The sequence below is a fragment of the Dunckerocampus dactyliophorus genome, chromosome 3 (assembly GCF_027744805.1).
Source record: "Dunckerocampus dactyliophorus isolate RoL2022-P2 chromosome 3, RoL_Ddac_1.1, whole genome shotgun sequence".
In the NCBI taxonomy this organism is placed as follows: domain Eukaryota; kingdom Metazoa; phylum Chordata; class Actinopteri; order Syngnathiformes; family Syngnathidae; genus Dunckerocampus; species Dunckerocampus dactyliophorus.
The window spans coordinates 8419863-8434645 of record NC_072821.1 but is presented as its reverse complement, the minus strand read 5'-3'; the positions used below and the strand labels follow the sequence as shown (position 1 = coordinate 8434645).

At 40.2% G+C, this 14783-nt stretch overlaps 1 protein-coding gene across 3 annotated transcripts in view; it reads left to right on the top strand.

Annotated features, from left to right (window-relative positions):
- The window catches only part of ush2a (Usher syndrome 2A (autosomal recessive, mild)), a 186853-nt gene that overhangs the window by 76484 nt on the left and 95586 nt on the right, over nucleotides 1-14783 (top strand). For all 3 annotated transcript variants that reach the window (XM_054771236.1, XM_054771237.1, XM_054771238.1), the window contains 7 exons: nucleotides 720-795; nucleotides 1071-1156; nucleotides 2760-2919; nucleotides 5297-5459; nucleotides 5549-5696; nucleotides 10113-10270; nucleotides 13030-13177. In XM_054771236.1, the coding sequence (XP_054627211.1) occupies nucleotides 720-795; nucleotides 1071-1156; nucleotides 2760-2919; nucleotides 5297-5459; nucleotides 5549-5696; nucleotides 10113-10270; nucleotides 13030-13177 (939 nt within the window). The remainder of the gene's footprint in view (nucleotides 1-719; nucleotides 796-1070; nucleotides 1157-2759; nucleotides 2920-5296; nucleotides 5460-5548; nucleotides 5697-10112; nucleotides 10271-13029; nucleotides 13178-14783) is intronic.

Sequence of the window (14783 nt, the reverse complement as noted above, 5' to 3'; positions counted from 1 at the left end):
TATAAGTGAGCAAAGGACACATTGTGTGGAGGAGAGTCATGTCGCTTATCTGACTGAGATCCAAAGTAAAAAGGCAGTTTTTTCTTCATATGTTAGCCTCTACATTAATCTGCGTGGGACTAACTTGCCTTGTTGGGGAGATAATGTGACAGCCGAGGTCAGCGCAGACACAGCAAAAATCAATTTGAAGTAAAAGAAAAAAAAGATTACTATTGATTCTCATTTTGAGCCTTGAGTTAAGATACTGTACCATGTTAGGAAGAGAATGAACGTATCATTTTTACCGCCATCACACAAACATTTTAACTCTCTTCACCTGAATCTCAGGAGACATTTTTTTTTTAACCATTTCACAAACTTAATAATGAAGTAATGGGTAGTTTTTTGTTTTTTTTCTCCTACATTGTGTGCAGATTATGTCTGAAAATATTTTGTATGTTTTTATATAAGGTTGGATAAAGTTAGTACTATTTAGTCACATAACATATTAAATCAAACTCAATTACTATTCGTCATACAAGAATGATGCAAGAAGGATCACACAAATAATACTTGTGCTAGAATATCAATTAGGAGTAGGATACTGCATGCAATAGCACACAAAATGCAGAAAGTAAAATGAAAAATAAAACCTTATACTGTAAGTGCAGGTAGTTCTGATGGCTAGTCTCAGTTAAAGTTAATTCACTGGGTTGGTAACATTGATCTTCTCTTGTCAGCTCCTGGTGCTGTTTCTCCTCCATCTGCACTCCCATCATCCTCAGCTCTTTTTGTCACTTGGGAACCTCCAGCAAGGTAAACCACATTACATTAAACTGTGTTTACTTAGATCCAGCACTTAACTTTATCATGCTTTTTTACATCTTGTTCGTCAAGTAATCTTGGCATAAAACACACCAACTAACAGCGACGAACATAACTTGATGGCAGAATGTTGGAGAGAGAGTAATATATCACCTGTGGCTCATTTTCCCCAAATGTATGCAGCATAAACTCACAGCATGTAAAATCCAATACTACAGTATAACATACTTATGGAGCCCCCGTCTCACTTTTTATGCCGCTCATAGGCCCAATGGAGTCATTACAGAGTACCGCGTCTATCAAAACGACCAAATGGTCTACAGCGGGGATGAGAGATGCCACAACATTACTGGTAAGCAGAGAGCGATAATGCATGTGTGTGTGTGTGTGTGTGGTGTGTGTGTGTGTGTGTGTCTCAGGCAGCCTCGGGACATGGCTTCGGTGAAAAAAAAAGAAAAATGGGAAATGATATTTGCATTTGAAAGAGTAGGACGAGCATCTATGTTCTTACCATGGGACTACATCACTAAACACATACACTGAGAAAGAAAAGGCACGATTGTCAACACAATTTGCCTTGAAAATGTTCACTAAAGGGACTTAAAGAGTGAAAGAAACACCACTGAGATTCAAGATGCTAATAAAGACGCAGTGAAATGTATTCATAGTAGACAAAAGCTCTTATACTGTAGGTATACAAACATACACACTACGCAATCATGTATTTTTACATAAAGACACACACACACACAAAAGAATCCCTAAAACATTTAATGAGTAGAGTGCATTTTGAATTTAAATGTGTACATTCTCATGCTTCATCACACAGTGTGTGCTTGTGTGTGTCTTTTTTTGGTGAATAAAGGCAAGAGACATATCATCCATGCTGCTTTAATAATGTCTCTGATGTTCAAGCTGATTGGAAGGATTATGGGCGTAGTAATTATACAGTATACACTCGAACACACGAGTGCTAAGAGTGAGTGTGTCGCAGAGGGGCAGAGGCTGTGATGCACAATAAGAAACAATAATGGGGGACTTTAACAATGCTCAGTTTTGATTGACACTGAGAGAGAAGTATTTGCCATTATATTTATTTTTGCCTCTGACATTAATGCTGTTTTTTTAATCACTTCCATTAATTGGTGTACAGTAATGCAATAACTACTTAACTGAATTCTAAGAAACACGTCTATCAAGTGACATTCATAGTTCTAGTTGTTTGCAGTGGTGTAAAAATGCACTGAATCATACTGAGAGATAATGTATTTTAACTCTCCCGTGGAGCTAAACAACTCTCAGTATGCATTGCTGTGCTAATATTCAACATTTATTTGTGTGTGACAGTGTCTAAAGTGACCATTAATGTCTTCATAAAGACCGAATTTTTGGTACAGCTCTTGTAGTGCCAAAGTTCCAAGAGTGAGGTGGCATGGGGCTATGTGAATACAAATTAAAAACTGTGTCACTACATTGGTGTCTGAAAGCCTAACCCTGGGGATTTATGTGGTGCACTTGAACGCCTCATTATGTGAGCAGCGCCTGCACAGCGCAGGGAGTACAGTGCAGAAGAAAGGAGACAGACCGGAAGTTGTTTGTTATTCAGCACGTTTCTATATAATGATTGTCAAATAATTAAATTAATAAAGTAATTAAATCAAGTTAATAAATACATTAAAATAATTAAATTAATAGAATAAATCCTGAAATAATTCAACTATAATACATATAATAACAACGTATATAACAGTCAGAGTAAGATTTGTGTGTGCAGGAGTAAGGGGTACATGGCTTCAGGTTTAATGTCTGAAAGGGTACGGGCTGTGAAAAGTTTGGGATCCACTGTTGTAGTGGATCTCATTAAATTGCATGTGTACCTCATGTAATGTCTGCTGATGCCGACGTCATCATTCATTCTCTACATCTGCATCGTGCTTCCTTGGTGTGCATTACAGATCTCGGCGTCTATACCGCTCACGTCCTGGTGTTGTCTGCATGCACCGCTGTGGGATGCACCAACAGTTCACAGGTCACAATGTTGACCTCTCAGCTTCCTCCCGGGCCACTACGAGCACCAACTCTGACCTTGCTAGACTCGCAGACCATTCTGGTGGAGTAAGCACACTCTCTTGTTCACACACTCTGATCACTGTACATTGCACACTATTCTAGAAGTGCTACAGTATCATACGCTGTAGTAGGGTGGAGAGAAATGGTAGCAGAGCTCTGGTGACCTTCTGGAGCTGTGTTTACCATGCACAATATTCATATGACACACTGCGCTTGACCTTTCCTCTTTTAGACGTCTGAGCAAGATAAATCTTGTACACTTTTTACCATCCTGTTCATTTGAAAATGTCGCTGGACATTGTGTCATTGTTTGTCCAGGATTGCTGCATACAAACTTTATATATATATATATATATATATATATATATATATATACACACACATAGTAGTACCTCACATAACATAAACCTCCTGTTACATAAATTCCACTGAACATAAAGAATTTATGTAAAGTTTTTGCTTCGTACTACAGAAGAAATTCCATATAACAAAGCGTCAAGTCAGTGCAAGTCTTTTTTTTTTTTCAATCAACTTATTAATACCTCAAATCGGTGCAAGTTCAGACTAACACTTGGTGACGCCTTCTGACGCATCACGCTTTCATTGGCTGATTTTCCACTTAAGTGTACTAAAGCTGCACCTTGGGCAAATGCCTGAATTGAAAGATTGGTCTTTCTTTCTCCATTTTAGCAAAAGTAAGAAAAAACTGATCTGCACCTTCGTCAAGCTCCAATATTTAATACGTATATAATTCTGTTCAACACAAACATATGGCACAAATTGAAATGTGTACTAAAAGGTTTTTGTGGATGTTACTTATTAAACCAAGTGAGGTGAGTGCCTGTGTCTTTTGTCTATAAAGAGGTGACAGCTGGGGAAACAAATTCCATGTTGTAATATTTCATCCTTGACATTACTGCCATCTGTACAGCAGGGCAACGTATTGTGCCATGAGTATTTAAACCATTTTCAGCTATAAATTCACCCGCTGTGGGAAGGAATGGGTATTGCCTTGTTAGCACATTGGCAACAGGCAGAGGTTGAGAGATCACGCGTGGTCAATACATCCCTATTGTGTCTGTGAGAAAGGCTGAGGAAGACAAAAATGTGCAACATCTGTGAGAAGAATGAAGAACGAGAAAGGTGTAAGTGATGAATTTGAAAGCTTGACAGGGGGGAAAAAAGTGGTTGCAAATGCAAGAAATGTAGGGAAGTGAGGGTGAGAGACTGTGAGAAAGGTTGAGGGAGGCTGCTGGATGCGAACGCAGCAATATCAGCAGATTTATCCTCTACCCTCAGCTCACACTATACCTGACACAAATACATTCATACATGCAGAGTAAGAACTGTGCACAGTCACATACAGAAAATCAAGCACTCACAGCCAGTGTTTACAAACATAGTTAAATAATTTCACCTTTTCTGGATGAATGAACACACATTCTCACACTCACACTCAAAATCAAAAAAATACCATATAGTCTTCCCAGAAGTGTTGAACTATTTTTGTCTGTGTTGTTTTTTTTTCTCCCCAAACCATTTGTACAATAAATTACACCGCAAAATTGTTCTAACTTGCCTTTGATTGAGCTTTTCAGAAGTGCTCATACATCACAGGGCCAATTGACAGCATATAAATCTTTTACAGAATGTGATAGATTAGTCAAGAACGGCTAATTGTGTGCTAACACACGCTCATCAGTCATTCACAAACCGCTGTTTAAAGGGAGGAACCAAGAAAGGAATTTATCACGTTTTAAAATTGCTGCCCCCATGCTAGCACACTAATCGGAGTTGGCCTACTCTGGGCTGTTACGTGAATTGTAGAACTATTTATATTGTACACTGACAGATTATTTACTTACCGTGCCCTCCTCACAACTCTGTGGCTTTTGCCTGAAATGAAATATATTCACAAATATATTATTTTCAACACATCTCCATTAATAAATGACAGGCCCTGCCATGAAAGTCTATTTTACAGCTTACAAAGATGTGAAACGAGACCTATTCATAAGGGTAAAATCACACCAAAATGACTACACGAAGGCACACCCATTAGCTAGGAAATCCCATACCTGTTGAACTAGAATTAACAATAACATTATGGATTAACTCATAATTGCATGCTATCCCAATACGGTGTTAGTGCCTAGTAAGTACTTCTCCTGTTGATAGTGTTATTGATCTAACAGGAACAGTGTGCTCTTCCAAATAAAAAAAAAAAAGACTTTTTGTGAGGTCAGCCAATGCTGTGAGTGGTTTCAAGTGTGATTCTACATGTTTAGGATTAAGTTTTAGTCTTATTTGTTAAATCTGAAAAAACCCTTACTAGTAACCCAGAATTGTAACTGATTAAAAGAAGCCGCAGTCCTGCGCTGTGCTTTAAAATGTGTGTATTTGTTTCCTCATTCATTCAAAGGTGGTCGCGACCTTCTCAGGTCAATGGTGTTCTGGAGTTCTATTCCATCTTCCTATCACAAGGTGCTTCAGAGCCGACCCTAGTCTACAACAGCTCAGAACGTGTTGAAGACCACACAATCCGCAACCTAACTCCTGGCACAGCCTACACCATCACGGTGGCTGTGAGTCCTTCCTTTACTCTTTTTAAATGTTTTTCAATCATCAGTTTCACCAGCACTTCCAAGTACACTTGTGTTTGTGTGGATTTCAGGCTTGCACTGGTGGTGGCTGTACAAGAAGCCCCCCCGCTGAGGCTGAGACTGAGGAGAGCACCCCAGAGAATGTCCCGGCACCAATCGTCACCCCTTTGTCCCCACATGCACTTAACATCAGCTGGACAGCTCCTGATAAGCCAAATGGTGAGGGAAAGCACACCAGTATGGCATATTTAGCCTGCATGCATTCCAAATACATTCACATTTACTTTCACTTAATTGTAGTATTTTATGAGACGTGAACCAGTGTGTGAAAATGTGAAAGATCAGCAAAAATCACAGCAGCAATAACATAATGAGACTTAGGAAACATTGCAGAATGAAAGACATTTTGTCAGTACAGCCATGATTCCATGAAGACCTCAACACTGGTAAACCACAACACTGGAGAACAATGCCCTCATGTTAAATGTGAATCATATGAATGTGCAATAGGGTTGAAGTAAGGGGAGAGAAAAGCCAAGATGGGTTGCAGGAAGGATTGTGAAAGAAATAGACAGATAAAGTTGAGGAGGACATACGTTCGGACCAGTGCGCCCATGCACTCCTTTAAGTGGAGGAAAAGTGCTCCCTTTTGACCGAAAAGAGTACTGCAGGCTGAAAGCGGTCAACTCAGAGCCTGTTCCCCTTTCACTGTTACTTTGACTTCAATTTATATAACTGCAGCTAATGAAAATGCATGGTATTCCACATGTAGGTTAGACTCCAGTGTTGCATCCTTGCATAATGTACCTTCTGTACATATGTGTTGTATTTGACTATTAAGCCTTCCATTTTCATGTAAACTTGTGTTTAATTTTTTTAGTAAAAATACTTGGCAATCAGAAACACTCTAGAAACATGGAATTTTAAGATGCTAATGATACTTTTTTTTAATGCAAAATAAATCCTCCAAGATACAGTACATACCGCATCCAAGCACAAGCAAAAGCACACATAACAATAAACAGTTCCATGAAACTTCATGGAGCATTGGGGAATGGGCCAAGAAAGAATCCTTAATGTTTTTGGTGTGGATTCAGATAGACTCTTGCGGAAAAACAAAAAAAAGAGTCTTTCGAGATGAGCATTTTTAATCAGTTACCTTGAATTCCTCAGTGAATAATACATGAATATTGATGACAGAATTGAGGCATACTGTATGTATGTGGTGGGCTGATGTCTCTGTTGATGTCTCCAGCTTTTTTAAAGTAAAAAATAAACAAAAACAGAATGATATGTATTAATGTTTAGAATAAAAAGACAAGCCACACACAATGTGGAGATACATGGTTTTCACAGGAACTAACTATGAAAGTGTACATTTTGGTTCTGATCCAAAATGAAGATGGGTCAAACTTGGCATTGGTCTGTTCTCGATTGACTGCCAATCTAGTCATTATGTAACTGCACTTACTGTATGCTAACTCCACCCCCCCCCGAAATGTATGCACGTTATAGTGGTATTGATAAAGATGTACTGCGGGTTGAGCTAACACCACTTAGCACACAACACTCTGACATATTAATGATGAAGTGACTACAGTCTGACAACAAAATGAATTGAGTGAGGAAAAAGACCATGTGAGAATTTGCCAGCCCATTTCACAGTCTCCAACATACAAACGCACTGCCACATATTATCGAATGTTATTGCCATGCTCGTTAAAGTATGTGTAATTCCATAATGCATGTGTGCGCAGTGTGAATCGTGTGTGTTTTACGCTTAATGCCACATGAGTGCATTTCGCTCCATAAACCCTGTGATGTGTGCGCATATTAGCCAGGGTAAATTACTTAAAGCTTTCCCCCATCTGATGACAGAAATGTATAACAAGGGAGACACTTAATCATGATTACCTGATTGCCTCTTGCTGTTTTTTTCTTAAAAAGGCTGAGGAGCATTGCACCCTTTTTTTTCCTCACTTTCTTTTGTCAAAAAATGACAATGACAATGGTGATGGGTTACAGAGGAGTGAGATTTTGTGTTATTTTCTCTGTCTCGCTCTGTCTCTTCCTCTCCCCCCTCCTTCTCCCCAATTCCGCAGGGATTTGTGGGGGATAATCCTCTCGGGGATTAGGTCGGGGCAACACGCAGACAAAGAGGGGAAATAAGCCTGTTATGCATTCGCTGCTTCATTTCCCAACCTGTCTTTATTACAGCCTATACTGATACGGGCTTATTCACGCACACACGCATACGCACACATAAACACACACGCGCCCTCACATGCATGTGATTGGTCACATTAAGAGCTCCCCTGATGTAACTGGTGTCCACAGGGTTTTTGTGTCTTCATTTCCCTGATAGGTGTGTGTATCTGTATTGGTGCAATAATAAAACCCACACATGATTAAAGCAGAATAGACTCTTAGTTCTTAGCACTGATCTTTTGAGCCCCCCAGTATGCATTTTTATTAAGGAAAAGTACATTTGGCGTTTCCTTTTTTATTAGGTGAAGGTAATTATTGGGCTGGGATGTATGTGTATTCATAGCCTTGTATCTTGCATGTATCTGTGTTTATATGCAGAGTACCTGTGTGTGTGCACCCATATTTGTGTGTCCCCTCTATCCCTGTAATGCCTTGGGTAACATTAGTGATGTCTTCATCACCGAACCCCACTAAAACACACAAAGGTCTGAAGGCCCAATTTCACTTTTCATTTACATGTCAATCCACAGGCCTCAGGCTGTGTCAAAAGTCACAAGCATTCCTCTACGAGTGGAGTTCCTCACAGTGGAAACAATGGCTGATAAATGATGGAGACAGCAAGAGACTAGTTAAAATGAATGTTTAATGAAAGACATATTTTTTTTAAAACTTTCCGGAATTGCTTTTCACAATGTGTACCACCTCAAAAATATTTTGCTTTGCAAGGATCACCCTTTTTTACTATCTGCTTTCCATCTCAGTTTAGCTTCGAACATGTGGCTTGTACTGACAGTTAATTGGCTTGTGGTGTGTGAGGTGAGTTAAACAATATGTTCTGCAAAAAATTAGATAAATTCAAATTCAGCAAATCTTTGGCTAATACATTTGTATTTGTTTCCCATGTTCATATCATACAATGGTTTGAAAAAGTGTTTGACCCCCTTCCTGATTTCTTTTTTTGTGTGCATGTTTGATGTTCTGAAACATTTAAGCGTGGAAAAACATGCAAAAAAAATAAGAAATCAGAAAGGGGGCAAATACTTTTTCACTCCACTGTATATAATTCTAATATATATATTTTTTATTCATTCATTTTCTATACTGTTAGTCATCAGTTAGTCTAAAATATTGCCTCACAAGTCTTAACCAGAACCAGAAGAGATCAAATTTCACCCGTATTAGCCTCACTGCACTGGTTACCTGTCACATTTCAAATTGAGTTTAAAATTCTCCTTCCTACATTTAAAGTACTACACGGTCAGGCACGAGTATATCTTAAAGAGCTCCTAGTATCAACCCAGTAGAACACTCCCAGAATTTGCACTTACTTGCCGCTCCTGCAATTTTTAGAAGTAGAATGGCAGGTAGCGCATTTCGTTATCAGGCTCCTCTGTTATGGAACCATCTCCCTGACTCAATCCGGGGGGCAGACACCCCTTTTTTTTAAATTTAAAAGTAAACTCAAAACCCACCTTTTTGCTCAAGCATATAGTTAGAACTAACGTCTGATACGCTGATATGTATCAGAGACACTCTGTGTTCCTTGGACTACGATAAAGACTCTCCTGTTTTCTGCTTTGATATACTATTTATCCCTCTACCCTATTTTTTGATCTCAAACCAACCGGTTGAGACAGACAGCCGCCCTACAGAGCTTGGGTTCTGTTCAAGATTTCTTCCACAGAGGGAATTTTTCCTTGCCTCTGTCGCCAAGTGCTTGCTCATGTGGGGTTTCAGTTGGTTCTCCGTTTTCATTTATGAGTGTGACTTTAATGTGTAAAGTGCCATGAGGTAACTGTTGTTGTGATTTGGCGCTATATAAAAGAATTGAATTGAAGCATTAGGATCACAAGTCTATCCCAGCCTAGGCTCCAGCATGCCCACGCGACCCTAGTGGGGGCAAGTGGCATAGAAGGTGGATGGATGGGTGTGGTTGGGTGGGTCTATCCGAGTCTACTGTGGGCGAGAGGTGGGGTACACCCTGGACTGGTCACCAGTCATTCACAGGGCACACACCCGCAAACAATCATTCACACTCACATCAACACCTACGGACAATTTTGAGTCTCCAATTAACACGCCTGTTTTGAGGATGCTTGAGGAAGACCCACGTGTGCACAGCAAGAACATGCAAACCCCACACAGAAAGATACCTCAGAGATTTGAAGGCTGTTTTAGACGAGTTTGACCCGTCAAACACATTCTGCGTGCATTAGAACAGCGATGGTGTGCTAGCAGGCCCTCTCTCAGGACCTCCGATCTCACAGATGGACAAAGAATCCTACAGACACACTCCATGATCTTGTTAAATACATTTATGCCCAGATGTCCCCGTACTTTTGTCTGTATAAATATCAAAATGCAAACGTCTATATACTGTATGTTTCTCCTACGTTCCAAAATCATGTGTGTGATTTATTTTGGCAGGCATCATAACCAGCTATGGTCTTTGGATGGATGGTCTTCTCGTATCAAACTCCAGTTCCTCTCAGAGCTTCTTAGTGGTGAAGGAGCTTTCCCCATGGAGCAGACACGTACTCAGGCTGCAGGCCTGCACAGCGCGTGGCTGTGGCAAGGGACCAATGGTCAGTGAGATGTGATGTGGTGTACAATCATTCACACATACTGTACATATTTATTCATGTGATCAAGACTATGATGTGACAAGACGTATCATCTATACCAGTGGGGTCCCAAACTTCACAGACCCCTCCATTTGACCTGAAGCCATGTACCCCCTACTCCTGCACACTTAAAAAATGAGACCTGTTGAAAAATTGCAAGAATTTACATTTTGCACTGTTGGATCTTAAACAGGTTCTAAGTAGAGCTTCAAAATGCAAAAAGAAGAAATGGGAGTGAGACAAAAAAATGTGAGTAAGTAAACAACCATTAAACTGAAATAGGCTGTTTATCAGCTGATCAAAGTTTAAAATAGAAATTAAATGTTTGAAAAGGGACTCAGTGAAGGACTCAGTAATGAGTCATTCTTGTTAATCACCTCAAAAATTGGTTTGGACGTTGTTCTACTGGAGTTGAGTAGATAAAGATGAAGTCGACAATCTTCTCAGCCTTTTCAAGTGCAGGCTGGCTTAAGTCCAAAATAACTTGACTGGCATGCTTGATGCCAGTGTTTCCAGCAGGCTAGTGGGATTGTTTGCCCAGGTGGTGAAAATGGTTTCATGGAGGGCATCCACTGTCCGGAAGTGATGTCCATTTTCATAAACATCCCTCGCTATCCATCCCCAAAAGTTCTTAATTGGATTTAGATCAGAATGATCCAAAAGCGTGACGTTATTCCTCTGAAAGAAGTCCTTTGTCAAGCGGGCATTATGAACTGCAGCCTTGCCCTGCTGAAAAATCCAGACATTACTACAGAGACGAGGACCTTCAGTCATGAGGGATGCCCCTTGCATCTAGCCACATACCCATCTCTACATAGCCAGCTGCCGTTTGACACCCCTGCACAACCTGAAGCTTCATTCTACCATTGACGATAAAAGCACCCCAGATCATGATGGTGTCCTCTCCACTGTGCTGTATGGATCTCGAGTGGGATCTCCTTGTCATTTCAGTAACGCTGGAAGCCATCAACTTTGGAATCCATCACCTTGCAATGTCCCATGTTTGGTGCTCTTGTTCAAATTCGGGCAACGGGCAGGAGACAAGGCCTTTGAAGACATTTTTTCTTCTTAAAACCCTTCTCTCACAGATGGCGTCTGATGCTTATTTGACTGCACTCGGCACCAGTACAACCTTTATTTGGACCTAGGATCGTCCCGTGTCTTGGGCTGAGGAATGTCCCGTGTCTTGATGGACAGCCAGTTGGATCCTCCCGCTCAGGGCCAGTGACATTTTTTGGGGTCTACCGCTTGACTTCTTTGTTTTATAACTCTCAGGATCTCAGAAGTTTAAAAAGATTGTCTTACTGTGTCCAACCTCATCAGCAATGGTGTGCTGCGAGAGGTTTATGCCACTCAATAATCCTACCGTGTTCAAAGAACGAAAACTGTTTTGCCTTTGCCATCAAGAGATCTTGATACCTGACAGAAAATGACTTTGAATCCACGTTTTTGCCAAGATTTGGGCTTTTAAAGGCTGTGGTATTAAACCTTCGATCAGCTGATGAACAGCCTATTTCAGTTTACTCAATATTTTTGGCTCACTCGCATTTCTTCTTTTTGCATTTTTAAGCTCTACTTGGAACCTCCTTAAGATCCAAACAAGCAAAATTTTATTTTTTGCAAATGTTGATCTTAAAATTTTGATCAGTAGTGTATATACATCATATTTTTATTGTTTAAGAATTTATATATTTTTAATTGTATTTATTTAATTATTGTATACAAACATACTTACTGTATTTGTTCATATAACGCACACAGGACAACTTCCTGTCTGTCTTCTTTCTTCTGCACTGTACTCCCTACAATGTGCAAGTGCTGTGCATATAATGAGGCGTTCAAGTGTACTGCGCGGCTCAGTGCTAGGCTTTCAGACACCAGTAGTAGTGTTATTTTTTTCATTTTTATTCATGTACCCCCTATGCCAATGTACCTACTTTGGGAAATTAGGATCTATACTGTGTGTTTACTATTGTGGTTGCAGCGGTGCAGAGCTATACCTCTGTACCCAATAAAGTGTCTGGGGCATGGAAAATGTAAAATGGGCTGTGCAAATTATGACTTAAACTGACCAAGACACTGAAGCAATAAAATACTACATAGTAGATGTTTTTACAATGTGTGTGTGTGTGCATGCGTGTGAGCTCGAGAACGCACGTGCTACCGGGTGTCATAAAGGTGATCGATTCTTTCAGCTCAATAACGAGGGTTGGCGTGATGATGGTGACATTTGGTAGGAAATGTCACTCCTTGCTCAACGACGCCGCTGACGACAGGCCGTATTTTGGGGCATTTTTCCAATACGAACGCCATATTTAGTCGGCTAAAACAGCTGACGCAGGAGTACAGGAGAAGGGAAGGAGGGACAGTGTGAACACTGTGCTTAGTTCTGTATTTTTCCCCTTTAGAAGTTATGAATGACAAGTTAAAGAATATGTCCCAAAATGCCCTTGTAATGTTGGAAAGTGGGAAAAAAATACAGAAAAATGCTAGAAAAAAATGTTCTTTATCCAGATCTTCATGAAAATGTAATGCCTCACACCCCATCCCATCAATGTTTGTGGAAATAGCTACAATCCTGCAAACAAAAACTAAAATACCTAACCTTGTGGTGGTGATTGGGAGAAAACAGTCATACCATTGAAAAATAAGTACTACAGTGTTGTATATTCATTCATATTAATACACTGTGTATTATTGTTCTTTGTTTTTCAAATCAGGTGGAAGTGTACACATTAGAGATGGCTCCAGAAGGCCCAATGATGCTAGAATTGACCAACCACACCTCTAGATCTCTCAGAGCCCGCTGGACTGCTCCACCTAGACCCAATGGCAACATGAGATACACACTATACTATCACAGTCAAGGTAACTCATCAATTAACCAAAACTGCCTTAGTTAGTGTTTACTACTCAGTGTGAGCTATGCACTTTGTCAGCTTTTAGGTGCAATTAATACTAGGGATGCTCCTATCGATCATCCACCGATTGATATCAGCCGATTTTCCTGCGTGTGGCAGCAAATACTACATGTCTGCTTTGTCATGTAGGGTTGCCAACAAAATGACACATCTCGTATTGAGCTTGACACAGGCTACGCCAATCAATGCCAGCATGTTTGATCACTCCCTTACCAAATCTATCTTCAGTCAAATTTTCTTGCATCTACGCTTTGCCTAGCTGTCACTGGCTGTACTTTGCATTGTCGGCAGCTGGCTAGACTAGCTAGCTAGCGTTATCCGCCAAGCTTCTGGTCTTTGGACTCCAAATGTGACTTTTTACCACAGTGACTTTTTGTTTTTTAAACAAACAAGCAATGCGGTTTGGTCGGAGCTCGTTTTTGTCCTAAGGGGAAGCCACAAGTGGATATCACGTTCATGGGGCATAAAGTCGTAATACTATAAGAACAAAACAAAATTGTTATTAAAGTTAAAATATTAAACAAAACATACATTTACACAATATAAAATATCAAAGTGGCCCCTCTATTGTTTGATTTTACCGTATGTGGCGCTCGCTGGGAAAAGTTTGGACACACCTGCCCTAAAGTTATATAATAATAACAGCCATCATCTGGTGTAAGTGTCAAAAAAATAATAGTACACAGTAGGGGTGCACGTTTTGTCATCTTTTCACCCTTTTGTATGCAGTGGTTCAGGAGTCGACAAGTTAGCTTACACAAAGACATACGGGCTGTATTTATTTAGTCTGTGTTTCGTCAAGTACACTAGCTTCATTGTTATAAATTCCTCCTTCCAACATTCACAATAGGTTCATAGAAGATAAGTTAATCACGACACAAAAAAACATTGTAACTTTGTGTGAAAGTCAGGCAACAAAGGTATGTTAAAATAATCAAATTGTTGTGCTGGTTGAGAAAACTGGAGATGAGATTTCACCTGTGTACCAAGAAGAGGATTCAGGAGACCCAAGCAAAGTGTGGAGATTGAATGGAGAACAAAGTCAAGTTGCAGTAGAACAACAGGATGAATGGCTCATACTTCCATAGATGTACTGGAAAAGATTGCAAGGTAACACATGACAAACAACAGTGAAAGCCAGCCAGCACAAACAAGAAAAGGATCGGTGGAAGGAGACAGAAAGGGGGGGAAGAAGAAAATTGAACAAAATGAGAACAGAATGACTGAACACAAACTTGCACAGTGGTTCTTTAACTTGTACAAATTCATCAAGTCTCTCACACACACACCCACACACTCAGACGTGCTGTTTGATGTGCGCCTCACACAGGAAGGAGTGGAACGAGGAATAGAAGAGGTGCACTAGAAAGAGATGGTGTCTCGCTCTAGTTCCCCATCAGCCAGTGTCGCTTTGATACACATTGCCTTCATCAGTTCACACAGGCCTGATATGTGTTTGTGTGCATCTGTCCACCTAAATATATTAGACTGGCTTGCATTGTGGGATTTTCTGATCCTTTTTCTTTGACTATCCTTGCATAGCCTCAGTATGG